The 26573-nt window shown below is 37.4% G+C and overlaps 1 protein-coding gene across 3 annotated transcripts in view; it reads left to right on the top strand.

Moving 5' to 3' along the window:
* Positions 1 to 26573, top strand: part of ATF6 (activating transcription factor 6) — a 255115-nt gene that overhangs the window by 103290 nt on the left and 125252 nt on the right. For all 3 annotated transcript variants that reach the window (XM_061120257.1, XM_061120258.1, XM_061120259.1), the window contains 2 exons: positions 4401 to 4468; positions 8365 to 8479. In XM_061120257.1, the coding sequence (XP_060976240.1) occupies positions 4401 to 4468; positions 8365 to 8479 (183 nt within the window). The remainder of the gene's footprint in view (positions 1 to 4400; positions 4469 to 8364; positions 8480 to 26573) is intronic.

The following is a 26573-nucleotide window of genomic DNA, read 5'->3' as shown; positions in this document are numbered from 1 at the left end:
GAAGGGACTCAGCCATACATATGCATGTATCCATTCTCCCCCAAACTCCCCTAGGAGTGGCATCCAGGCTGCCACATAACAATGAGCAGAGTTCCATGTGCTATATACACAGTAGGTCCTTGTTGGTTATCTGTTTTAAGTATAGCAATGTGTACATGTCCATCCCAAGCTCCCTAACTATCCCTTTACCCATTTTCTAAGCCTGAGTGTCTTTTTGTTTTGTAAGTTCATTTTCATCATGTCTTTTTAGAAAAAAAGATTTCACATTTAAGGGATGTCATATGATTTTTCTCTTTCTCTGTCTGACTTAACTTCACTCACTATGACAATCTCTCGGTCCATCCATGTTGCTGCAAAATGGCATGATTTCATTCTTTTTAACGGCTAAGTAATATTCCAGTGCATATGTGTACCCCATCTGCTTTATTCATTCCTCTGTTGATGGACATTTAGGTTGCTTCCATGTCTTGGCTATTGTAAACAGTACTGCAATGAATGTTGGGGTGCATGGGTCATTTGAGATCATGTTTTTCTCCAAATATATGCCCAGGAGTGGGATTGCAGGGTCATATGGTAGCTCTGTTTTTAGCTTTTTAAGGAACCTCCATACTGTTCTTCACACTGGCTGTAACAATTTAAATTCCCACCAACAGTGTGGGAGGGTTCCCTTCTCTCTACACCTTCTCTAGCATTTATTGTTTGTGGATATTTTGATGATTAACTGTGTTGAATGTCTTTTCAGGTGTCTCTTGACCATCTGTATGCCTTCATTGGAGAAATGTCAGTTTAGGTCTTCTGCCTATTTTTTTTTTACTGGATTGTCTGTTTTGATGCTGTTAAGCATCATGAGCTGTTTGTAAATTTTGGAGACTAATCCCTTGTCAGTCACATCATTTGTAAATATTTCTCCCAATCTATGGGTTGTCTTTTTGTCTTCTTTATTGTTTCCTTTTCTGTGTAAAAGTTTTTGAGTTTAAGTAGGTGTCATTTGTTTGTTTTATTTCCATTATTCTGGGAGACAGATCGAAAAATATACTGCTGTGATTTATGTTAGAGTCTTCTGCCTATGTTTTCCTCTAGTAGTGTTATAGTGTCCAGTCTCACATTTAGGTCTTTAATCCACTTTGAGCTTATTTTCATGTATGGTATTAAAGAATGATCTTATTTCATTTTTTTACATGTAGTGGTCCTATTTTCCTGGCACCATTTTTTAATACTGTGTATTCTTGCCTCCTTTGTCATAAATTGACTATAGGTGCATGGGTTCATTTCTGGTTTTTCTGTCCTGTTCCATTGATCAATATTTCTATTTTTGTGTCAGTATCATACTCTTTTGATGACTATAGCTTTATAGTATAGCCTGAAGTCAGGGACCCTGATTCTTCCAGCTCCATTTTTTTTTTTCAACATTGCTTTAGCTATTTGGGATCTTAAAAAGACTGTTTTAAAAGCAAAACTTATAGCAGCTTGTTGTGGGGTTTATAGTTTGTTTAGATGTAAAATATAGGATAATAAGAACAAAAAGGGAGGCAGATAAGTGGAATTATACTCTTATAAAGTTTTTATATTGTTCAAGTAATATTTGAAGGTAGACTGGTAGCTTAAAGATCAAAGTATAATCTCTAGAGCAGCCACTAAAAATGAACACAAGGAATAGCTAAAAAGGTGATATTGGAAGTAAAAATGGAATGCTAAAAAAGTGTATATTTCAGCCAAAAGAATAAACAAATAAAAAATAATTAGGATAAATAGGCAATATATACCAGGGTAGTAGAAACAAACTCAGTTATATTAGTAATTAAAGTTAATGGCCTAAGCATATCAATTAAAAGGGAGAAATTATCAAACTAGATTTTTTAAAAGGGAAGACTCAACTATATGCTGTTTGCAAGAAATGACATTTTAAACATAAAGTCACAGACAGATGCAAAATAAAGGGTGAAGTGTGTTCTGTGTGCAAACACTAAGCATTAGAATGCTGATGTGGCTATGTTAGTCAAACAAAGTAGACAGAGAATATCACAGAAGACAAAGAAATTTTATATTGAGAGAAGGAGCATTAAATCAAGAAGTTCTAACAATTCTAAATGTATAGGCTCCAAACAATAAAGTTTCAAAAACATAATGCAGAAAAATGACAGAACTAAAGGGAAAAACAAATCTACAACATAATTGGAGAGTTTAACATCTCTCTCACTTCTATGTAAATGTCTCACTTTTTTTTTCTGATTGTAACCTTGTGCTAAGTCCACAGAGCTAAAAATGTGGAAGTTCATGGCCAAATTTTCACAAGTCCCTTTGTTTATTGGTATAAATCTTGCATGGGTAAATGGCATGTTCAGTTTCTGTTTGCGTGCTGCCTCTATAAGTAACTCAGGTTTCTTTAAAGCCTACCCACTCATTTCTGAGCCTATGAAAAGAAGTCTGGCTTTTTTCTAACTTCTGTGCTTATTTCATATGTGCCAAAGTAGCAAAATCATTTAAAATTCATCAGCTATTTAATCTGTTTATTTTAAAATTTGTATTATCCACTAGCTGTAGTTTAATTTTGTCTTTATGTACTACTTGATAAGCATTATCAGTAAGTATAATATTTTATTGTTTAAGTATCTTTTTCTTTTCATTTTATGTGTGCTCTTTTTACTTTTGTTTAATGCATTTTTGAGCACTTACTATATTTAAGACCTATATTAGTTTTTCATAAAATAAGACCCTTGACTTGTTACAGAGCCAGGAATTGGAAGCCCTCTATTCATCCCTGCATATTGGTTCCATCTACCACCAAACAAAATTGTTCCCTCTTCTTGTCCCTTAACCCTTTGTATATTCTTGTGTTTTAGCATTATACTGTATTGTCTTCCCAGTTACACTGCAAACTTCTTGATGGCAGAAGTCAAATTCTGTAGCACCTGTACATGTAGTAGGCACATTCTGTCAAAGTTTGATTGTTGAAGGAAGAATGGATGGATACAGTAACAAACAAATGCTAGTAATCTTGTGATTAAACAGTTAGTTCTGAGAAGGCAATGGCAACTCACTCCAGTACTCTTGCCTGGAAAATCCCATGGACGGAGGAGCCTGGTAGGCTGCGGTCCATGGGGTCGCTAAGAGTCGGACACGACTGAGCAACTTCACTTTCACTTTTCACTTTCATGCATTGGAGAAGGAAATGGCAACCCACTCCAGTGTTCTTGCCGGGAGAATCCCAGGGATGGGGAAGCCTGGTGGGCTGCTGTCTATGGGGTCGCACGGAGCCGGACACGACTGAAGTGACTTAGCAAACAGTTAGTTAAGTCACTGACAAGGTAATAGTAAAGTCAGTTCCTAATGTACTCTTGAACTCTGATAGTCTTATAAAACTTGTTTGAAGATCAGTTTACCAAGCTGCCGGGGTATGTAAGAAGACACAGTGCAGGGCAGATGCTAAGTGGGAGACAGGTTTCTCCTGTAGTCTGTGAAGACCACTAGTGGTTCCAGAAGGCGAAGAGTCATTGGTGAGGTCTCTTTAGTGATGGACTGGTCTATAGAACTGTATTTAGGCATGCAGATCTTTGTGTTTACTCAAAGTAAACATTAGGATCTAGTTTTGTTATGGACCTTTCATACTTTGGGCTTCCCTTGTGGCTCAGCTGGCAAAGAATCTGCCTGCAATGTGGGAGATGTGTCCCTGGGTTGGGAAGATCCCCTGGAGAAGGGAAAGGCTACACACTCCAGTATTCTGGCCTAGAAAATTCCATGGACTGTATAGTCCATGGGGTCAGTAAAGAGCCTGATATGACTGAGTGACTTTCACTTTCTTTTCATACTTTAGGGAATTTTCATTGGGAAAATAATTATTTGAGACGAACACAAGTTGTTAATGATTTCCCTGGTGGCTCTGACAGTAAGAATCTCCCCACAGTGCAGTCAATCTGGGTTTGATCCCTGGGTTGGGAAGATCCCCTGGAGAAGGGAATGGCTACACACTCCAGTATTCTTGCCTGGAGAATTCCATGGACAGGGGAGCCTGCTGGGCTGTAGCCCATGAAATCGCAAAGAATCTGACATGCCTGAGCGACTAATGCTTAAGTTGTTATACATTCAGTAATACTTGTATGAGTGGGTCATAAAACCTGTGATACTTGGACTAGGATTTGTGACTATATCTTGAAAAATATGGGAAGACCCTTAAATGTCTTACTGTCCATAAGACACATCTTTCAGCTCAGAATATGATCAAATGAGTTCTAATTTCTTTATTGGTATTTAGTTATGTAAACTTAATATGTCAGAATATTCATGAAAAAATATTGAAGAATACTTTAATGAAGTTTAGTAAATGTAAATATAGAATGAGTCAATATAGGAAACTATTCATATCATTTCATTGTGTAACATTAAAACATTTTCTTTTCTTTCAGGGTGCTCTGGAACAGGGCTCAAATTCTCAGCTCATGGCTGTCCAATACACAGAAACCACTAGTATCAGGTAAGAAAGTGTGGAGGCTCTTGGTTAAGGAATTCTAAATGCGTAGTATTTCAGTAAAGTTGAAATGGACACTTTGCTTCCATCTTAAACTTGTTCTCATCATTATCTTATAGAAATAGATTGTTCAGATACATGTAGTAACTAATAGATCTCTGTAACCAGAATATTTCATTCAATTACTATGTGTATGTTAGAAATATATTCATTTTTTGACACATTATTATGATGGTGTATTATTTCTTCATTAGTTAAAAATGTTTTTAATTTCTCAGTTCAGTCACTAAGTCGTGTCTAACTCTTTGACCCCATGGACTGCAGCACTCCAGGCCTCCCTGTCCATCACCAACTCCTGGAGTTTACTCAGACTCATTTCCATTGAGTCGGTGATGCCATCCAACAATCTCATCCTCTGTTGTCCCCTTCTCCTCCTGTCTTGAATCTTTCCCAGCATCAATCAACTGACTCTTTTCAAATGAGTCAGTTCTTCACATCAGGTGGCCAAAGTATTGGAGTTTCAGCTTCAGCATCAGTCCTTCCAATGAATATTCAGGACTGATTTCCTTTAGGATGGAATGGTTGGATTTCCTTGCAGTCCAAGGGACTCTTAAGAGTCTTCTCCAACACCACAGTTCAAAAGCATCAATTCTTCGGTGTTCAGCTTTCTTTATAGTCCAACTCTCACATCCATACATGACTACTGGAAAAAACATAGCTTTGACTAGATGGACTTTTTTGGCAAAGTAATGTCTCTGCTTTTTAATAATCTGTCTAGGTTGGTCATAACTTTTCTTCCAAGGAGCAAGCGTCTTTTAATTTCATGGCTGCAGTCACCATTTGCTGTGATTTTGAAGCCCCAAAAATAAAGTCTCGTACTGTTTCCACTGTTTCCCCATCTATTTGCCATGAACTGATGGGACCAGATGACATGATCTTGGTTTTCTGAATGTTGAGCTTTAAGCCAACATTTTCACTCTCCTCTTTTACTTTCAGCAAGAGGCTCTTCAGTTCTTCTTTGCTTTCTGCCGTAAAGGTGGTGTCATCTGCATGTCTGAGGTTATTGATATTTCTCCTGGCAATCTTGATTCGCTTGTGCTTTCTCCAGCCCAGCGTTTCTCATGCTGTCCTCTGCATATAAGTTAAATAAGCAGGGTGACAATATACAGCCTTGACGTACTCCTTTCCCTATTTGGAACCAGTCTGTTGTTCCATGTCCAGTTCTAACTATTGCTTCCTGACCTGCATACAGATTTCTCAAGAGGCAGATCAGGTGATCTGGTATTCCCATCTCTTGAAGAATTTTCCACAGTTTGTTGTGGTCCACACAGTGAAAGCCTTTGGAATAGTCAATAAAGCAGAAATTGATGTTTTTCTGGAACTCTCTTGCTTTTTCAATGATCCAGCGGATGTTGGCAGTTTGATCTCTGGTTCCTCTACCTTTTCCAAATCCAGCCTGAACCTCTGAAATTTCACAGTTTACATACCGTTGAAGCCTGGCTTGGAAAATTTTGAGCATTACTTTACTAGGGTGTGAGATGAGTGCAATTGTGCAGTAGGTTGAGCATTCTTTGGGATTGCCTTTCTTTGGGATTAGAATGAAAACTGACCTTTTCCAGTCCTGTGGCCACTGCTGAGTTTTCCAAATTTGCTGGCATATTGAGTGCAGCACTTTCAAAGCATCATGTTTTAGGATTTGAAATAGCTCAACTGGAATTCCATCACCTCCACTAGCTTTGTTCGTAGTGATGCTTCCTAAGGCCCACTTGACTTCACATTCCAGGATGTCTGGCTCTAGTCTGGTGATCACACCATCGTGATTACCTGCATCGTGAAGATCTTTTTTGTATAGTTCTTCTGTGTATTCTTGCCACCTCTTCTTAATATCTTCTACTTCTGTTAGGTCCATACCATTTCAGTCCTTTATTGTGTCCATCTTTGCATGACATGTCCCCTTGGTATCTCTAATTTTCTTGAAGAGATCTCTAGACTTTCCCATTCTTTTGTTTTCCTCTGTTTCTTTGCACTGGTCACTGAGGAAGGCTTTCTTATCTCTCCTTGTTATTCTTTGGAGCTCTGCATTCAAATGGATATATCTTTCCTTTTCTCCTTTGCTTTTTGCTTCTCTTCTTTTCACAGCTATCTGTAAGGCCTCCTCAGACAACCATTTTGCCTTTTTGCATTTCTTTTAATCTCAAACTTGCTATTTAAAACTGAAAACTGCTTGAACCTAAACTGCTATTTAAAAAACAGTTTTTAAAAAATGTTTTAAAGTGAATTACAGTTGATCTTCTTTATTCATGCATTCTGTATTTATGTATTTCTCTTACTGGAGAAAATTTATTTTTACCCCCAGTCAGTACTCAAGGTACTTTCATGGTCATTTGCTTTCCCAGGTGAATTTCAGCAAACTAGTACTTTGGCTTCCTGTTTCAGCTGTCATACTATAAACACTTGTCCTTTCCGAGATATATTTAGTGCCATATTTTTTACATTCTATGATTTTTGCTTGTAAATTCATCATTTAAAATTGCCCCCAAGCATAGTTGTGAAGTGTGCTGCCTAGTGTTTGTAAGAGCTTGAGAAAGCTGTATTGTGCCATGTAGAGAAAATATGTGTTAGATAAACTTCATTTGTACACAGGTTATAACGCTGTTGACTGTGAGTGCTTTGTTAATGAGTGAACAGTATTTGTTAAAGAAAATGTCTTTAAATGGAAACATACAAAGCAAGGTTATATGTTGATCAGTTAACAGTAATGCTGTAGCTAAGGGCTCACGGGAACCTGACCTGTATTTCCCTTAGGAGAGTGGTTCAGTGTTTTCTCATTCAGAGTTCACGCTGACTTTACAGAACATAACTACCGTAAATAATAGGAGTTGTCTAGGCAAAATATTATAGTTAGAAATGGCCTATTGAGTACATGAAGTTATTTCAGAGGAAGTTTTTATGGCTCATTTTTAATTTCCTTTTAGGTCAATCTTTCCCTCCTGTTAATAAAAGTTTGAAGACATAGAAGAACCTATAAGAATTAAATATATATGATTTTTGTTTTTGAAGAAAAATAAACATTTTTTTACTCTCTTTAACTTTTGGATGTTAGCTTACTGTGGTAAACAATAAAAGACTCTGAAAAATATTAGTAAGATCTATATCAATACCATTTGAGTACATCTTTTGGGATATGATGTGGTTTGAGGTGTTACATTTTTAGATATAATTTTACCAAGGCACTGACATGATACTTTTAATATCTATGGCTAATAATTGTTGAGTGACTCCTATGGAACAGGACCCATAGGAGTAACATGCTTGGTACTAACATCTCTGACCCCAGTGACAGTCCTGAAAGGTTTATGTGGTTACCCTCTTTTTACTGATGAGGAAAATGAAGTTGCTCAGGGGGAATTGCTCAGGGATGGATTTCCCCCAGAATGCCCAGTTGAGGGGTGGAACAGGAATTCAGAGACAGGTATATTTGTTTCCAAATCCTAAGCTCTTTTTCACCTTTTGTACAGCCTCATAGGCAAGTGTACTTTCACAGATTTGACAGAATGGTGAAAAAGAACTTTTCTTCAGACTTAATTTTTGTTACCGAAATTTTAAAATCATGCAAACTGATGTAGAAGTCTATTTTCTGGTACTTCTGTTGTTTTCACATACTTTGCAATGCACTTGACTGTCTGGTACATTTTAGAGCCTTGATTAAGAAATGAGAGATTAGCTTTAGTGAACTAGATCTTTGCTTTTCAAAATGTTATTATAAAAATTGCTGCCAAAATGCTACTAATGTTTTGGTTGAGAGAGATTCTTATGATTCAGATATCACCTTAGATTAGGAAGCATTTTGAGAGGATAGAAATTCATCAGTTTAAGAGCACTTTGCCATTTTCTTACTTCAGCAGGAACTCAGGGAGTGAGCTACAGGTATATTATGCTTCACCCAGAAGTTATCAAGACTTCTTTGAAGCCATCCGCAGAAGGGGAGACACGTTTTATGTTGTGTCGTTTCGAAGGGTAAGTTCATTTTGAAAGAATAGAAGATATTTTTGAATACTTGCTGTACATAAGGCACTGGACTGAATACTGTGGAAGATAAAAAATATATGGGATAGGAAGCAATAGAAAATAAATTGTATGAGTGGAACACTCTAAGTGCTATAATACAAACTTGACTTTGAGCTGTTCAAGTTATGAAGAGGAACATGGAGTTGATGCCAGACAATATTTAGAAAATATAAGATGCTTATTGATTTTTATTCTTTGTTGTCCCTATAGCCATATTGTTTGTTTATAACTAAAGGAGAAGTAAAAACATAAAAATTTCTTTTTAGGCTTTATGGTGGTTTTCCCATTTGGTTATTAGAAAGTAGACTTCCTAAATTTTAGCTTAATATGAGTTATGGGCTGATTAATACATTACTTGTGGAATGTTTGGATATGTGTGACTGAGACTTTCTATTCTTTTCTCTCTCCTTCATTAAGCATTTACTCTTATTAGTGAAGAATGTGTAAGATAATTAGTCGCTTATGCAAAAGAAAGTGTTTATATGACCACTTCTGAATGTTACAAATGTTAGACTAAATGGGGTAAAATGCATAGCTTATTTTCATGCCATCTACTTTTCCTCTAAAATGAAAATACATTTTTCATAGACTTGCCATTTGAATATCTGTTAAAGTATTGTATGTTAAACCAGCAACACATGAATAGGTTAGAATTCCTTGGTAGTTTGTATCCTGGGTTTTCCTTTTTCTTTTTTTAAAGAATGTAGAGAGGCATGATAGAAATAAGCATATGCTGACAATAAACGATTCATTCTCTGATTATGGTCACAACTCACTATCACTGACATTTTCAGTTAATTCTTTTCCTGAAGTATAAACATCTACCGGCTCAGAATTTTGGACTTGAAGATTAGGATAGTCAAACATTTCATGTATGTGTGGTCATTAATCAAATGTATTAGGAGATGTGGGATACTGTAGTGAAGGTATCTCATAACTTCTGCCTTTTCTGAAGAATTCCCTGTGCTCAGTCTGTTCTCTCAGATGTAACTGGTGTATTTCTATACTGTACCAGGCTCAAAGTTCATTTTCAGCAGCAAGGGGGCAGCTGAAAACAGGGTTTCGGCAAGGCTCCAGCTGTACTGGCTGATGAGAACTTATTGTTGCTTTGGGTTGACACTGTCATGTTGGGGGGAAATGTAAATGGGATCCAGCACTATGAAGAAGAGACTTAATGGGTGTTAAGACTTGAAGGAATGTGTTGATGTATATATATAATGAATATAACCACAAAAGAAACACTGAAATAGCTGAATACTTTTTCATAGGTTTGGGATAATTTCTGTATTATTTGATGAAAACAGTACAGTATACATTAAAAGTAGCAATTGTCAAGCCACAGATTGACATCATAACTAGTAACATTTTTCTAGGGAGGAGAACAAGTATTTGTTATGAAGAAAATTATTGTAGCCTTAAAGAACTGTGTTTTTACAAAGGAAGATGAATACTGTTCTTTTTTTTTAATGAATACATTACATTTCTTACATCTGTAAAAGCTACTTCTCATTAGTTTGCTGTGAAAAGTGCTACTAGAAAATTATTTGTCACCCTCCCTCCAATCTTTGATGTTCTGGAAGGAACTGTCTCATGTTTAAGAAAACTGTTGGACTCTCTCACATTCTGTTTGAGTTTTTCATTTCCTAATTACTGATTTATCATATCTTAGTGTTTTGTATCAAGGAAAAGTGAGGATAAGCATGAACTTAACTAGATAACAGTTGAAGTTGTTAGAGAGAGATAGCATCCTTTTTTACTTTTTCTTGCTTTATTTTGTTTCAAAGTAGGGATAAGGAAGTTAATTTTATCATCATGACTATGTCATTGGACAAGAATTTGATTCTTAAATCCTGGGTTGTTCTTTTTGTTCTTGCTAAAGTGAAAATGAGAGACATAATGATCTCATGCTTACATGCTTAGTTTTCTTTTCCATTTTTTTTTCAGTATAAAATATTCTAACAGTTTTATCAAAAAGGCAAGTGGCATCATTTCTTGTGTAGAAAGATGTAGAAATCCCAATAAAAATAAATAAGGGGATAAAAGGAAAGATGTAGAAGTCTCACTCAGGCTCTTAATTTCATTGACAGAAGTTACTGTAATTGATACTGTGTGACTGCATTAGAAATTAAGAAGTATAGGAATTTTGATGCCCCCAGATTTTGCTTAGTATAAATGAAAATTAACAGAGCCAATAAGCAAACCATATTATTTTATTTTATAATTGGACATGTGTTTAACAAATATTTTAATATTTAAAAAAGTAGATGTAGCTATTGACTGTTTAGTATACCATTATTTAATAAACCAACTCTTACATTTCATAGCTTGGAATGTACACTCGTCCTCATGGAAAATTAGAATAGTGGCTTGTTGTCATTCCTGATTCAACAGCAGCTCCAGTAATTCCACTTTAGTCTTTTTCTCACATATCTTATTCAGACTCCCCAAACATAAAAGAGAGTTTGATTATATATATATAATTATATGGAATTTCTGCAGTAATCTGGCTCATGATCCATGGTCCATTCATTTGTGACCAAGGAAATAGGGTGGATTTCTTTAAATGTACCAGCAAGTTTGTGCAGAAGGAATAGCTTGGACCACTAGTCTGAGAAAAAGATTGCGATGAGCCATTAGAGCTTCATTAACTGTTTATTGTATCATATAACACCTGCTTTTGTAAAAAAAAGTTCCTTCTTTATTGGTCCCTAGTTTTTTGGTCTCAAAGGCTTGTCTTCTTATATGTATCACAAGCCTCTGAAAGACAGGAAGTGTCATATGCTTTTTTATTATTACAACTGACTCTCAGCACAATGCCAGTCACTGGTGTTTATTGAACAAAACAATTTTATGTATGGTTCACTAAAGGAAGTCACAGTGATGAAAGTTCATTGTTTTTCATAATCATTTAAGGTGTATATTTACATCTGTTTTGCTTAGAGTAATTTAAATCTATTTTGCTGATCTAAGAAGTAACATGGGCAGTGCCAAATTCCAGCAGAAAGTTCAGTTAGAGATGACCTGTCTTTGCTTTATTTATGGTTGTACTAGCCAGAGATGTATCAGCTTTGTGCTTATCTCTGAATCTAAACTTTAGAGCTAAGAAAAAAATCACCTTGGTGGAATTATTGGAGTGGATTGTTGTTAGACCTCATTGCTTTTTTTTTGTGGTGAAGGGTTGGTGTCTAGTATCTCTTCAGATTCAAGCAGCATGAACCAGAAACTTGTAACTTTGGACAAAGAGTAAGAAAGACTGTAATAGTTCAGAAAGATTGACTGGTGATGTTAATGATTCAAAATGTTTGCCAAAGGTTTATTCCCACGGAAGGCCATAAAGGAGAGTTTCACAGAATGACAATGACATTTTCTAAATTAATGCCTAAAGTAATTACTAATATATGCTTAGAAGAGTGGCATATTTTCTTAATGTATATGATTTATTTCTTGGAAATTTTTTAGTATATAACTTTATATAAAATCTTCAGAGGCAAGAGGAATTTCTTTAGTAATCAAAGGAAATTAGTGTATGAAGTCTGCTTCAAAAGGATACAGCTCCTTTTGTTTTGGGACTTCACAACTACACATGGATCTTGGAGTTTGGCCATTTACTTATCTCTGCTTGCATGGCCTTTTAGCCAGATTCCTTCTCTGACTGAAAAAAGAAGTGACTAAATGAATTTGGAAAAATACTTGCTATTTAAAAAATATGTCTTGCAAAGAATTAATCTCAAAAATATATGAGCAACTCCTGCAGCTCAATTCCAGAAAAATAAACGACCCAATCAAAAAATGGGCCAAAGAACTAAACAGACATTTCTCCAAAGAAGACATACAGATGACTAACAAACACATGAAAAGATGCTCAACATCACTCATTATCAGAGAAATGCAAATCAAAACCACAATGAGGTACCATTTCATGCCAGGCAGAATGGCTGCTATCCAAAAGTCTACAAACAATAAATGCTGGAGAGGGTGTGGAGAAAAGGGAACCCTCTTACACTGTTGGTGGCAATGCAAACTAGTACAGCCACTATGGAGAACAGTGTGGAGATTCCTTAAAAAACTGGAAACAGAACTGCCATACGACCCAACAATCCCACTGCTAGGCATATTCACCGAGTAAACCAGAATTGAAAGAGACACGTGTACCCCGGTGTTCATCACAGCACAGTTTACAATAGCCAGGACGTGGAAGCAACCTAGATGTCCATCGGCAGACAAATGGATAAGAAAGCTGTGGTACATATACACGTTGGAATATTACTTAGCCATTAAAAAGAATGCATTTGAATCAGTTGTAATGAAGTGGATGAAACTGGAGCCTGTTATACAGAGCGAAGTAAGTCAGAAAGAAGAACACCAATACAGTATGCTGCTGCTGCTAAGTCGTTTCAGTCATGTCCAACTCTGTGTGACCCCATAGACGGCAGCCCACCAGGCTCCCCCGTCCTTAGGATTCTCCAGGCAAGAACACTGGAGTGGGTTGCCATTTCCTTCCCCAGTGCATGAAAGTGAAAAGTGAAAGGGAAGTCGCTCAGTCGTGTCCGACTCTTAGCGACCCCATGGACTGCAGCCCACCAGGCTCCTCCATCCATGGGATTTTCCAGGCAAGAGTACTGGAGTGGGGTGCCATTGCCTCTCCACCAACACAGTATACTAATGCATATATATGGAATTTAGAAAGATGGTAACAATGACCCTATATTCGAGACAGCAAAAGAGACACAGATGTAAAGAACAGACTTTTGGACTCTGTGGGAGAAGGAGAGGGTGGGATGATTTGAGAGAATAACATTGAAATATGTATATTATCATATGTGAAATAGATCGCCAGTCCAGGTTCGATGCATGAGACAGGGTGCTCAGGGCTGGTGCACTTGGATGACCCTGAGGGATGGGATGGGGAGGGAGGTGGGGGGGAGTTCGCCATGGGGAACACATGTACACCCATGGCTGATTCATGTCAATGTATGGCAAAAACCACCACAATACTGTAATTAGCCTCCAATTAAAATAAATTTTTTAAAAAATATCTTTTCTTAGAAGCGAGAGACTTAAAAAAAAAAATCGTTATTTTAGAAGGCTTTTTTCCAAATAATTTGTTAGCTTACTTTAAGATATACTGTTATTCAGGTCTTAAGCACCTTATAAAAAATGGAACAGAGCTGTCAGAGGATCCACTTAACCTGAGTTTAGTTAATGATTATATCAAGAACATTATATGTCCATTTTCTTTTTCATTCATATACAAATAGGGATACCTTTAATGTATACAGCCATTATAGTTTACTTTCCCATTCCAGTCCCCTATAATGAAAAGGACATCTTTTTTGGGTGTTAGTTCTAGAAGGTCTTGTAGGTCTTCATAGAACCGTTCAACTTCAGCTTCTTCAGCATTACTGGTCAGGGCATAGACTTGGATTATTGTGATATTGAATGGTTTGCCTTGGAAACAAACTGAGATCATTCTGTCGTTTTTGAGATTGCATCCAAGTACTGCATTTCAGACTCTTTTGTTGCCTATGATGGCTACTCCATTTCTTCTCAGGATTCCTGCCCACAACAGTAGCTAAAATGGTCAGTTCATTCAGTTCAGTCACTCAGTCATGTCCGACTCTTTGGGACCCCATGAACCGCAGCATGCCAGGCCTCCCTGTCCATCACCAACTCCCGGAGTCCACCTAAACCCATGTCCATTGTGTCGGTGATGCCATCCAACCATCTCATCCTCTGTCATCCCCTTCTCCTCCTACCCTCAATCTTTCCCAGCATCAGGGTCTTTTCAAATGAGTCAGTGCTCCGCATCAGGTGGCCAAAGTATTGGAGTTTCAGCTTCAACATCAGTCCCTCCAATGAACCCCGCCAGGACTAATCTCCTTTAGGATGGACTAGTTGGATTTCCTTGCAGTCCAAGGGACTCTCAAGAGTCTTCTCCAACACCACAGTTCAAAAAGCAACAATTCTGTGCTCAGCTTTCTTTATAGTCCAACTCTCACATCCATACATGACTACTGGAGACACCATAGCCTTGACTAGACAGACCTTTGTTGGCAAAGTAATGTCTCTGCTTTTTAATGTGCTGTCTAGGTTGGTCGTAACTTTCCTTCCAAGGAGCAAACGTCTTTTAATTTCATGGCTGCAATCACCATCCACAGTGATTTTGGAGCCCAGAAAAATAAAGTCAGCCACTGTTTCTGCTGGTCATCTGAGTTAAATTCACCCATCCAGTCCATGTTAGTTTGCTGATTCCTAAAATGTCGACGTTCACTCTTGCCATCTCCTGTCTGACCACTTCCAATTTGCCTTGATTCATGGACCTAACATTCCAGGTTCCTGCAATACTGCTCTTTACAGCAGTGAACTTTACTTCCATCACCAGTCACATCCACTACTGGCTGTTGCTTTGCTTTGTCTCTGTCTCTTCATTCTTTCTGGAGTTATTTCTCCACTGATCTCCAGAAGCATATTGGGCACCTACTGACCTGGGGAGTTCATCTTTCAGTGTCCTATCTTTGTGCCTTTTCACACTGTCCATCGGGTTTTCAAGGCAAGAATACTGAAGTGCTTTGCCATTTCCTTCTCCAGTGGACCACATTTTGTCAGAACTCTCCACCATGATCCGTCCATCTTGGGTGGCCCTATATGTCGTGGCTCATAGTTTTGCTGAGTTAGACAAGGCTGTGGTTTGTGTGATCAGATTGGTTAGTTTTCTGTGCTTATGGTTTTCAGTCAGTCTGCCCTCTGTTCGAGAAGGATAAGAGGCTTATGGAAGCTTCCTGATGGGAGAGACTGACTGAGTTAGAAACTGGGTCTTGTTCTGATGGGTGGGACTATTTCCCTACCTGTTATTTACCTGGGGCCAAACTATGGTGGAGGTAATGAAGATAATGGTGACCTCCCTCAAAGGTCCCATGTATACACTGCTACACTCAGTGCCTGCAGCCCTGCAGCAGGCCACCACCAACCCATGCCTCTGCCGGAGACTCCTGGACACTCACGTGTAAGTCTGGATCAGTCTCTTGTGGGGTCACTGCTCCTTTCTCCTGGGTCCTCTTGTGCTCAAGGTTTTGTTTGTGCCCTCCAAGAGTTTGTTTCCCAGTCCTGTGTAAGTTGTGGCAGCTCTATGGTGGGATTAATGGCGACCTCCTCAAGGAGGACTTATTCCATACCCACGTCTGCTGCACCCAGAGCCTCTGCCCCTGCGTCAGCCTACTGCTGACCCATACCTCCACAGGAGACAGTTAAACACAGTTCTTAGTCTAAGTCTCTGTGGGGTCTCTGGGTCCTAAAGCAGGGCAAAGTCTAATAGAGTTTTACCAAGAGAACGCACTGGTCATAGCAAACACCTTCTTCCAACAAAACAAGAGAAAACTCTACACATGGACATCACCAGATGGTCAACACTGAAATCAGATTGATTATATCTTTTGCAGCCAAAGATGGAGAAGCTCTATACAGTCAGCAAAAACATGACCGGGAGCTGACTATGGCTCAGATCATGAACTCCTTTTTGCCAAATTCAGACTTACACTGAAGAAAGTAGGGAAAACCACTAGACCATTCAGGTTTGACCTAAATCAAATCCCTTATGATTATACAGTGAAAGTGAAGTCGCTTAGTCATGTCTGACTCTTTGCAACCCCATGGACTGTAGCCTACCAGGCTCCTCAGTCCGTGCAATTTTCCAGGCAAGAGTACTGGAGTGGGTTGCCATTTCCTCCTCCAGGGGATCTTCCCAACCCAGGGATCGAACCTGGGTCTCCCGCACTGCAGGCAGACTCTTTACCGTCTGAGCCACCAAGGAAGTGACCAATAAATTCAAAGGATTAGATCTGATAGAGTGCCTGAAGAACTATGGACAGAGGTTCGTGACATTGTTCAGGAGGCAGGCTTCAAGACCACCCCCAAGGAAAAGAAATGCAAAAAGACAAAATGCTTGTCTGAGGAGGCCTTACAAATAGCTGTGAATAGAAGAGAAGTGAAAGGCAAAGGAGAAAAGGAAAGATATACTCATTTGAATGCAGAGTTCCAAAGAATAGCAAGGAGAGATAAGAAAGACTTCCTCAGCGATCAATGCAAAGAAATAGAGGAAAACACTAGAATGGGAAAGTCTAGAGATCTCTTCAAGAAAATTAAAGATACCAAGGGAACATTTCATGCAAAGATGGGCACAAAAAAGGACAGAAATGGTGTGGACCTAACAGAAGCAGAAGATATTAAGAAGAGGTGGCAAGAGTACACAGAAGAACTATACAAAAAACATCTTCATGACCCAGAAATCACGATGGTGTGATCACCAGCCTAGAGCCAGACATCCTGGAATGCGAAGTCAAGTGGGCCTTAGGAAGCATCACTACGAACAAAGCTAGTGGAGGTGATAGAATTCCAGTTGAGCTATTTCAAATCCTACAAGATGATGCTTTGAAAGTACTACGCTCATAATGCGAGCAAATTTGGAAAACTCGGCCGTGGTCACAGAACTCAAAAAGGTCAATTTTCATTCCAATCCCAAAGAAAGGCAATGCCAAAGAATGCTCAAACTGCTGCACAATTGCACTCATCTCACACACTAGTAAAGTAATGCTCAAAGTTTTCCAAGCCAGGCTTCAACGGTACGTGAACTGTGAACTTCCAGATGTTCAGGCTGGATTTAGAAAAGGCAGAGGCACCAGAGATCAAACTGCCAACATCCACTGGATCATCGAAAATGCAAGAGGGTTCCAGAAAAACATCTACTTCTGCTTTTGACTATTCCAAAGGCTTTCACTGTGTGGACCACAACAAACTGTGGAAAATTCTTCAAGAGATGGGAATATCAGACCACCTGACCTGCCTCTTGAGAAATCTGTATGCAGGTCAGGAAGCAACAGTTAAAACTGGACATGGAAAAACAGACTGGTTCCAAATGGGAAAAGGAGGCTGTGTACTGTCACCCTGCTTATTTAACTTATATGCAGAGTACATCATGAGAAATGCTGGGCTGGATGAAGCACAAGCTGGAATTAAGATTTCCGGGAGAAATATCAATAACCTTAACTTTGCAGATGACACCACCGTTATGGCAGAAAGCTAAGAAGAACTAAAGAGCCTCTTGATGAAAGTGAAAGAGGAGAGTGAAAAAGTTGGCTTAAAGCTCAACATTCAGAAAAGTAAGATTATGGCATCTGTTCCCATCACTTCATGGCAAATAGATGGGGAAACAGTGACAGACTTTATTTTCTAGGCCTCCAAAAGCACTGCAAATGGTGACTGCAGCCATGAAATTCAAAGACGCTTACTCCTTGGAAGAAAAGTTGTGACCAACCTAGACAGTATACTAAAAAGCAGAGACATTACTTTGCCAACAAAAGTCCGTGTAGTCAAAGCTATGGTTTTTCCAGTAGTCATGTATGGATGTGAGAGTTGGACTATAAAGAAAGCTGAGCACCGAAGAATTGTTGCTTTTGAACTGTGGTATTGGAGAAGACTCTTGAGAGTCCCTTGGACTGCAAGGAGATCCAACCAGTCCATCCTAAAGGAGATCAGTCCTGGGTGTTCATTGGAAGGACTGATGTTGAAGCTGAAACTCCAATACTTTGGCCACCTGATGTGAAGAACTGACTCATTTAAAATGACCCTGATGCTGGGAAAGATTCAAGACAGGGGGAGAAGGGGACAACAGAGGATGAGACATGGCATAATTGGATGGCATCACCGATCAATGGACATGAGTTTGAGTAAACTCCGGGAGTTGGTGATGGACAGGGAGACCTGGCATGCTGCAGTCCATGGGGTCTCAAAGAGTTGGACACGACTGAACGACCGAACTGAAGTGAACTGATTATACTTTACAATCCCCTTTCACATATATAATCTTGGTTCTGTACATATAATAAAGTATTCCTAGTTTTATTTTACACATGGAAATATTGAGGCACAGAGAGATTAAGTAGCTTCTCTAAGGACACAAAAAGCGTATGCAGTAGAAATAGCAATAATTGAGGTGTTCTAATTTAATACAATGATTTTTTTTCCTTTACTTTCTGGTGCTGCATTTTAGATATATTGCAGCATATTTAAATAGCAACATTACTCTGTTCCTCCAAAGCCAAGCGTGTTTTGTTGCCAAATCTGCTGGTTAGTTTTGCTGGAGTTATTATATAACAGTTAAAATATTTTGTTTGTTAATTACCTTACTGTAGATTAAGTACTTTATTAGGTTACATTTTCATAATAGTAAAGAATAACTTAATGGTCTGAAAGATTACAGTATCGCTTCAGATTTGAAACCAAGGGAATAGAGTAAGTAGGCTTTGAGTGTTTCTGGTTTCTTTTTAAAACAGTTGAGGGAAAAAAAAAATCTTTGCTGTGTCTTGAAAAGGAAATACTTTAGCCAAAATAGACAATATTTTAGTGATTGGAATACTAGAACTTCTCATAGAAAAGAGTGGTTTTTGTGCGTGTGTAAATGCATTTTATTATGCATTCTGTATATGGCATGCCAGATTCTTGAGATGAGAAACTTTGATCTCAAGCTCCTTGTTAAATATGAGTTACTGTTGTGTGGTTTTAGGGGATTTAGTCATTTGTTCCTTGGCTCTGTAACAGATTCCTACTAACATTAAAAAAAGTTTCTGTTATTTGGACTTTTCAATTATAAACTGTAACATAACTTGTTTTATGTTTGAAAAATGACTGTTCAATAGTCTCTATAACTAGACTTGTAATTAGAATAGCCATGGACACAAGAACTTATAACTCTTGATTTCAAGTCTTCAAAATTTTCAGGATGGTGGGCAAGTCCATCTGAGTCGTGATAATTTTGCAACCTTTTGTTATTAATGTGCTATATTTAGTAATCTTTATTTCATGATGTGTTTTCACCTGCATTTGTTTAAGCTCCTTTTATAGATTGCAAGCTTTCTCTGGGCAGGAATAAAGTTATTCCTCTGGTCTTCTTACAAAGCCTGTTGTAATGCACTGCAGACTGTGTAAAGCAAGTCCAAAATAAATGTTAGGTCTCAAACTGCTATTTATTTGTGCCTTTTTGACTTATTTTTAATGTCCTATTGTTCAAAAGATTATTAGAGATGAGATTTCCAGAAACAAATAAGGAAATTTTTCTCAGTGAATGTTTAAAATTACTTTTATTATTTGAATAACTGTGGAAAAGTTTAAATATATAGTCTACTTTGATGTGGATAGATTTTTAGCTATAGAATAGAATGACTTCTAAAGTTACCCCTATTTTTCAGGTGGAATTTGATAATTGATAAAGTTTTGATAGTTTCCTTCTCACCAAACTTCAAATTTTTCATAATGGAGTAAGAAAACATTCCTGAAAGCAAAACTGCATTTTAAGAAAAAATATTTCTTCACATCATGAATATGTGAGGGAAAATGTTTTTTAAATAACTCATAGATGCAGCCTTTAGTGACTTGCATTCTAACCCCCATTCTGCCACTTACTATTTGATTTTGGACAAATCACTCATCTCTCCTAATTTCAGTTTCCTGATCTGTAAAATGATTAAGTTAGAGCATATTTGCATTTTCCTTCTAACTCTAGAAATCTGAAATCTATAGTCTTCTATTTGTGTGTGTATAGGTATTTGTGTGTATATGTGTTTCACGGTCCTTTTAAAGATCTATAGTATTGTGTTAAAAACTCTTTAAAGTTACTAGAGTGACTCAGTCTGTTGGAGTTAGAACATTTTAAAGGTTTTGAAAAGCAACCGTAACAAAAACAAAATGTCAAGTTACAAGATAGACCCATAAGTTAATGAGTTTGATTTTTTAGTTGCTAGTGACCTGATAATTTATCTAATAATGGTTTTATAGTGCTTATAATATGCCAATCTTTAATCCTGAGGTAGGTACAATTATTATCTTCGTTTTACAGATGAGGAGCCTGAGGCACAGAGAGGTTGCTTAATTTGTCCAGCGTGACATAGTTTGGAAGTGACTGAGCCAGCATTTAACTCACAGAGTCTGGTTCCAAAATCTGTGTTTCCAGTCACTTCCCAATGTTGCCTTTCTAGAACTTTTAAGTCCAAGTGCCTTATTTTTCAGAATATTCAGCTTGGATTTTAATTCAAGATTTTATTAATTCCACTCATCTGTCTGTTCAAAACGTAGTTTGAATGCTTCTGGTTCATTTTCCAAAGAACAAGACCAAAGATAAAGCACTGTGGAAAAGCAGGACCCATGCTATGAAGAGTAATATTGTAGGAGAAACAGAGCTACCAGGGAAATACAGAGGAAATGATTAGAGATATAGAAGACAAATTGGAATGGTACTACAGATGAAGGGGGGAAAAATCTATTTTAAAACATGGAGGTCAAGGAAGAAGAATTCAAAAAGGAGATGGTCAGCAGTATCAGGTGTTACAGAACTCACTAAGAATGAGATGAGGAAAGCCCATTTGGCCTGTATAAACATGGAAATAATTGGTGACTTGAAGAGTGTAGTTATGGTAGAGTAATCAGGACAGAATCCAGATTAGAGGCTGAGAGAGATTGTGAAGGAAATAAAGTGGTGGGCTTGGTAAACTTGGCACTGAAGGGAAGGGGAGATAGCCTGGATACAGGTAAGGGGAAGGGAACTAAGGTGTGTGTTTGTGTGTGTGTGTGTGTGTGTGTGTGTGCACGTGTGTATGTTTAAGGACAGGAGAGATATAAAGTAAAGAGAGATTTGTTGTTGTTCAATTGCTAAGTCATGTCCGACTCTGTGGCCCCATGGACTACAGCACGCCAGGCTCCGCTGGCTTCACTATCTCCCAGAATAGTCACAGAGAGACTGTTATGATTAATTTATATACATATAAATATAAGAATGGAGTGCATATTTTATTTTTTTGACAGATGTTTTAAAGGAAAATAAACATGTCAGTGTTTGTTCCTCATCTGTATTAATGTGTTTCTATTTAACTCAGAGCATGGAGGAAGTTAAAGAAAAATTTTTGATTTGCAGTAGGACTACAAAAAATAAAAGGAAAAGTGGAATTAAAACCAGATTTCTACAAAATAAAATCATATTTAAAGTATTCCTTGAGAAATCAAAATTGTTCTAAATCTTAAACAGGGAGCTGGTTTTTAATAATGGTAAAATGTTTTTAAAATTTCTAATTTAACTAATGCATAGATGGTCTTCAAGTTTTTCCTCGAAAAGTTGGAAAACTAGCAAAGTAGACTGTTAAATCATTTTATGTTTAAACAGAATTTGGTGCTAGCTTTTTGATGCTGTCATAAAACTTAATTATGGACGAAGCAGTTATTATAGTTAGGAAAAGTTGTTGATTTACAATCTGACTCAGGAGTAAGGTTTGAAATGCTTATGTCCTTCCCTTCCCCATACGTGGTGATTTCTTCATTTTGGACTGTGATTTGTTTAACTTTGACACCATCAACAAATCTGAACACTGACATGTAGTTGGTTTTTCTTGAAAGATCCTAAGGCTTTAATAGGTGTGTGGTATTTATTTCAAGACATTGATGCTAATCTGTAAAGAGTCTGTTGTGGTTGGGCTTTGAGGAGTTTTCCAGTTCTTAATGTAGAATCACACTGGAAACCAGCAGGATAGATGATTAGCTGAGACCAGAGTGTGGTGTACGTCTAACTAAAGAATTATACAACTGTTTGCTTAATGTCTGTTTCCCTCTTCAGGCCTTAAGCACCTGAGGGCAAGAACCATCTCCATCTTAGTCATCACGCTATCCATAGTATCCAGCCTAGTATCAGGCATAGAGCAGGTATTCAGTAAATATTGGATGAATGAACAAACTGGATATCAAATCCATTAGTTTGACGGATGGATTCTAAATTAGTTTATAACATCACCATAATGTGATAAACAATTTGTGATAGACCAGCTTCTTGATTACTTTTATCGGGGCCATCTAGGTCTCATGGTAAATCTAGAAATCAGTCTTTGAAAATTAGTAAATTTAAATGCATTTTATACTGCATAGGTAATATAACCAATATTTTATAATAATTTTAAATGGAATATAATTTATGAAAATATTAAATGATAGTGTATACTTGAAACTAATAGAATACTGTAAATTAACTGTTCAATAAAGGGAAAAAAATTCTTCAAGAAAAGCTTGTCAATCTAATCTTCCATAGCCTATATTTTAAATAATTTATATAGTGTCATCTATGTCCAATTATAGTACACCTAGAAGTAAATCTTGAAAATAAAATATATCATACAGAATAAGCAAGCCTCTGTTAAAGTTTTATAGCTATTTTTCTTCTCATTCTGTTAGTGAACAGAAATTCAGTCACTTATTCTGTTGAGTATGAATCTGCCTTGGACGGGGTGTTTACTTTAAAGTTCCTTAAAGAGACTATTGCATTCTTCCTGTTAAATGTGCTTTGAATTAGTAGCTCTTGGTTATCTATTCTTGTGGAGATACAAGCAGTATAAAGAAAATGATACATAGTCAAAAAATTTTTCCTTGGCTTTGGAATGAAAAAACATCCAACTCAGAATTTTGCAGACATTTATCTCATCAAACATTTATCCACTAATTTCCTATATATTTGACTTTGATCTTCAGGCTCCTATTTTGCCTGAAAAATCAGGCCTCAGACTGAACTGAGTGATAAGAAAGTGGAGGTTCTTAGACTGATGTAGATCAGAGGTTCTCAAACTTTTCAGTTTCAGGAGTCCTTTATATTTCCCCAAAAGATTTCAAAGAAACATTATTGAGAAGAGTGGCATGGTTTTATATTTTTATGAATCTCTTTAATATCTGGCTTAGTAGAAGTCAGCTGGATTCTCATATGTGCTTCTGCATTAATCATTTCCTTTCGGCTGAAATATATGAGGAAAACCTGACCTCACACAGATAATGTAGTTGGATACGGAAGGAATATTTTCAAAGCCTTTGCAGATAATTGTGGGTATTCTTCTTTGATGCCATACCAAAATTCAACCAGAGATAGTTTCTTCAAGGGTACTTTAAGTGTAGAAGCCAAATATAAGGACTTTTAGCACTCTGATGCATTAAAATCCATTGGTTTTATCTTGCCCTTTAAATGGATCTTTTCTCCATGCATGATTTTATAACATCACACATTGGCCATTTGCAAAAATTTGGCTCATTGATATATACAGATCTTCCAAATGTTGACATATTTTATTATATAATATTTTTAAATCATACTGTTTAATACCACCACAAGTCTTATCTGAGAAGTCTTTAAGTATTGTTGTCGTTCAGTTGCGCAGTCGTGTCCGATTCTTTGTGACCCCATGGACTGTAGCCCACCAGTTTCTTCTGTCCATGGGATTTTCCAGGCAAGGATGCTGGAGTGGGTTGCCATTTTCTCCTCCAGGGGATCTTCCCGACCCAGGGACAAAACCTGCATCTCCTACACTGGCAAGTGAATTCTCTACCATTGAGCCACACAGGAGGCCCCAGTGGTGCTAACTCTTAGCATCCAATAAACATCCTTATAAAGAAAGAGAGTCTTTAAGTATTAGGAAGCTATTAAGTTCATGGTAGCAGATGCAAGTTTTTCAAAATTCTATTTTTTGCTTGAAGGCTCAGATTTCATCACTGCCAAAATATTGTCAGTTGTTTTCCTTGAAGCAGCAATCTCCTTTAACTCATTTGTCTATCAAATACTCAAGTCAAAATAACTATTTGTCTGACATCCTTTTAAATAAAACTGATATTACATTAAAAAGTTGCTAGGGAGTTCACTGGTGGCCTAGGGGTTCAGATTCTGGGCTTTCATTCCTATGACCCAGGCTCAATTCCTGGTTGGAAAACAAATCTCACAAGCCATGTGGCACAGCCAAAAAATAAGGTTTTTTTCTGGTTTTTTCTTTTTCTTTTCTTAATTAATTAATTTATTTTAATTGGAGGCTAATTACTTTACAGTATTGTAGTGGTTTTTGCCATACATTGACATGAATCAGCCATGGGTATACATGTGTTCCCTATCCTGAACCTCCAGCCCACGTCCCTCCCCATCCCATCCCTCAGGGTCATCCCAGTGCCCCAGCCCTGAGCATCCTGTCTCATACATCGAACCTGGACTGGTGATCTATTTCACATATGATAATATACATATTTCAATGCTATTCTCTCAAATCATCCCATCCTTGCCTTCTCCCACAGAGTCCAAACGTCTGTTCTTTACATCTGTGTCTCTTTTGCTGTCTCACATATAGGGTCATCATTACCATCTTTCTAATTTCCATATATATGCGTTAGTATACTGTATTGGTGTTTTTCTTTCTGACTTACTTCGCTCTGTATAATAGGCTCCAGTTTCATCCACTTCATTAGAACTGATTCAAATGCATTCTTTTTAATGGCTAAGTAATATTCCATGGTGTATATGTACCACAGCTTTCTTATCCATTTGTCTGCTGATGGACATCTAGGTTGCTTCCATGTCCTGGCTGTTGTAAACAGTGCTGCAGTGAACATTGGGGTACACGTGCCTCTTTCAATTCTGGTTTCCTCAGTGTCTATGCCCAGGAGTGGGATTGCTGGGTCATATGGCAGTTCTATTTCCAGTTTTTTAAGAAATCTTCACACTGTTCTCCATAGTGGCGGTACTAGTTTGCATTCCCACCAACAGTGTAAGCGGGTTCCCTTTTCTCCACACCCTCTCCAGCATTTATTTGTTTGTAGACTTTTTGATAGCAGCCATTCTGCCTGGCGTGAAATGGTACCTCGTTGTGGTTTTGATTTGCATTTCTCTGATAATGAGTGATGTTGAGCATCTTTTCATGTGTTTGTTAGTCATCTGTATGTCTTCTTTGGAGAAATGTCTGTTTAGTTCTTTGGCCCATTTTTTGATTGGGTTGTTTATTTTTCTGGAATTGAGCTGCAGGAGTTGCTCATATATTTTGAGATTAATTCTTTGTCAGTTGCTTCATTTGCTATTATTTTCTCCTGTTCTGAAGGCTGTCTTTTCACCTTGCTTATAGTTTCCTTCATTGTGCAAAAGCTTTTAAGTTTAATTAGGTCCCATTTGTTTATTTTTGCTTTTATTTCCAGTATTCTGGGAGGTGGGTCATAGAGGGTCCTGCTGTGATTTATTCCAGAGAGTGTTTTGCCTATGTTTTCCTCTAGGAGTTTTATAGTTTCTGGTCTTACATTTAGATCTCTGATCCATTTTGAGTTTATTTTTGTGTATGGTGTTAGAAAGTGTTCTAGTTTCACTCTTTTACAAGTGGTTGACCAGTTTTCCCAGCACCACTTGTTAAAGAGATTGTCTTTTCTCCATTGTATATTCTTGCCTCCTTTGTCAAAGATAAGGTGTCCATAGGTTCGTGGATTTATCTCTGGGCTTTCTATTCTGTTCCATTGATCTATATTTCTGTCTTTGTGCCAGTACCATACTGTCTTGATGACTGTAGCTTTGTAGTATAGTCTGAAGTCAGGCAGGTTGATTCCTCCAGTTCCATTCTTCTTTTTCAAGATTGCTTTGGCTATTCAAGGTTTTTTGTATTTCCATACAAATTGTGAAATTATTTGCTCTAGTTCTCTGAAAAATACTGTTGGTAGCTTGATAGGGATTGCATTGAATCTATAGATTGCTTTGGGTCGTATACTCATTTTCACTCTATTGATTCTTCCAATCCATGAACATGGTATATTTCTCCATCTATTTGTATCATCTTTTATTTCTTTCATCAGTGTTTTATACTTTTCTATATACAGGTCTTTTGTTCCTTTAGGTAGATTTATTCCTAAGTATTTTATTCTTTTCGTTGCAATGGTGAATGGAATTGTTTCCTTAATTTCTCTTTCTGTTTTCTCATTGTTAGTGTATAGGAATACAAGGGATTTCTTTGTGTTAATTTTATATCCTGCAACTTTACTGTATTCATTGATTAGCTCTAGTAATTTTCTTTAGGGTTTTCTTTGTAGAGGATCATGTCATCTGCAAACAGTGAGAGTTTTACTTCTTTTCCTATCTGGATTCCTTTTATTTCTTTTTCTGCTCTGATTGCTGTGGCCAACACTTCCAAAACTATGTTGAATAGTAGTGATGAGAGTAGGCACCCTTGTCTTGTTCCTGATT

Source organism: Dama dama, chromosome 20 (assembly GCF_033118175.1).
Source record: "Dama dama isolate Ldn47 chromosome 20, ASM3311817v1, whole genome shotgun sequence".
In the NCBI taxonomy this organism is placed as follows: Eukaryota; Metazoa; Chordata; class Mammalia; order Artiodactyla; family Cervidae; genus Dama; species Dama dama.
Note: the sequence above shows the minus strand (reverse complement) of the source record. Positions and strands in the feature narration are given on the sequence as shown.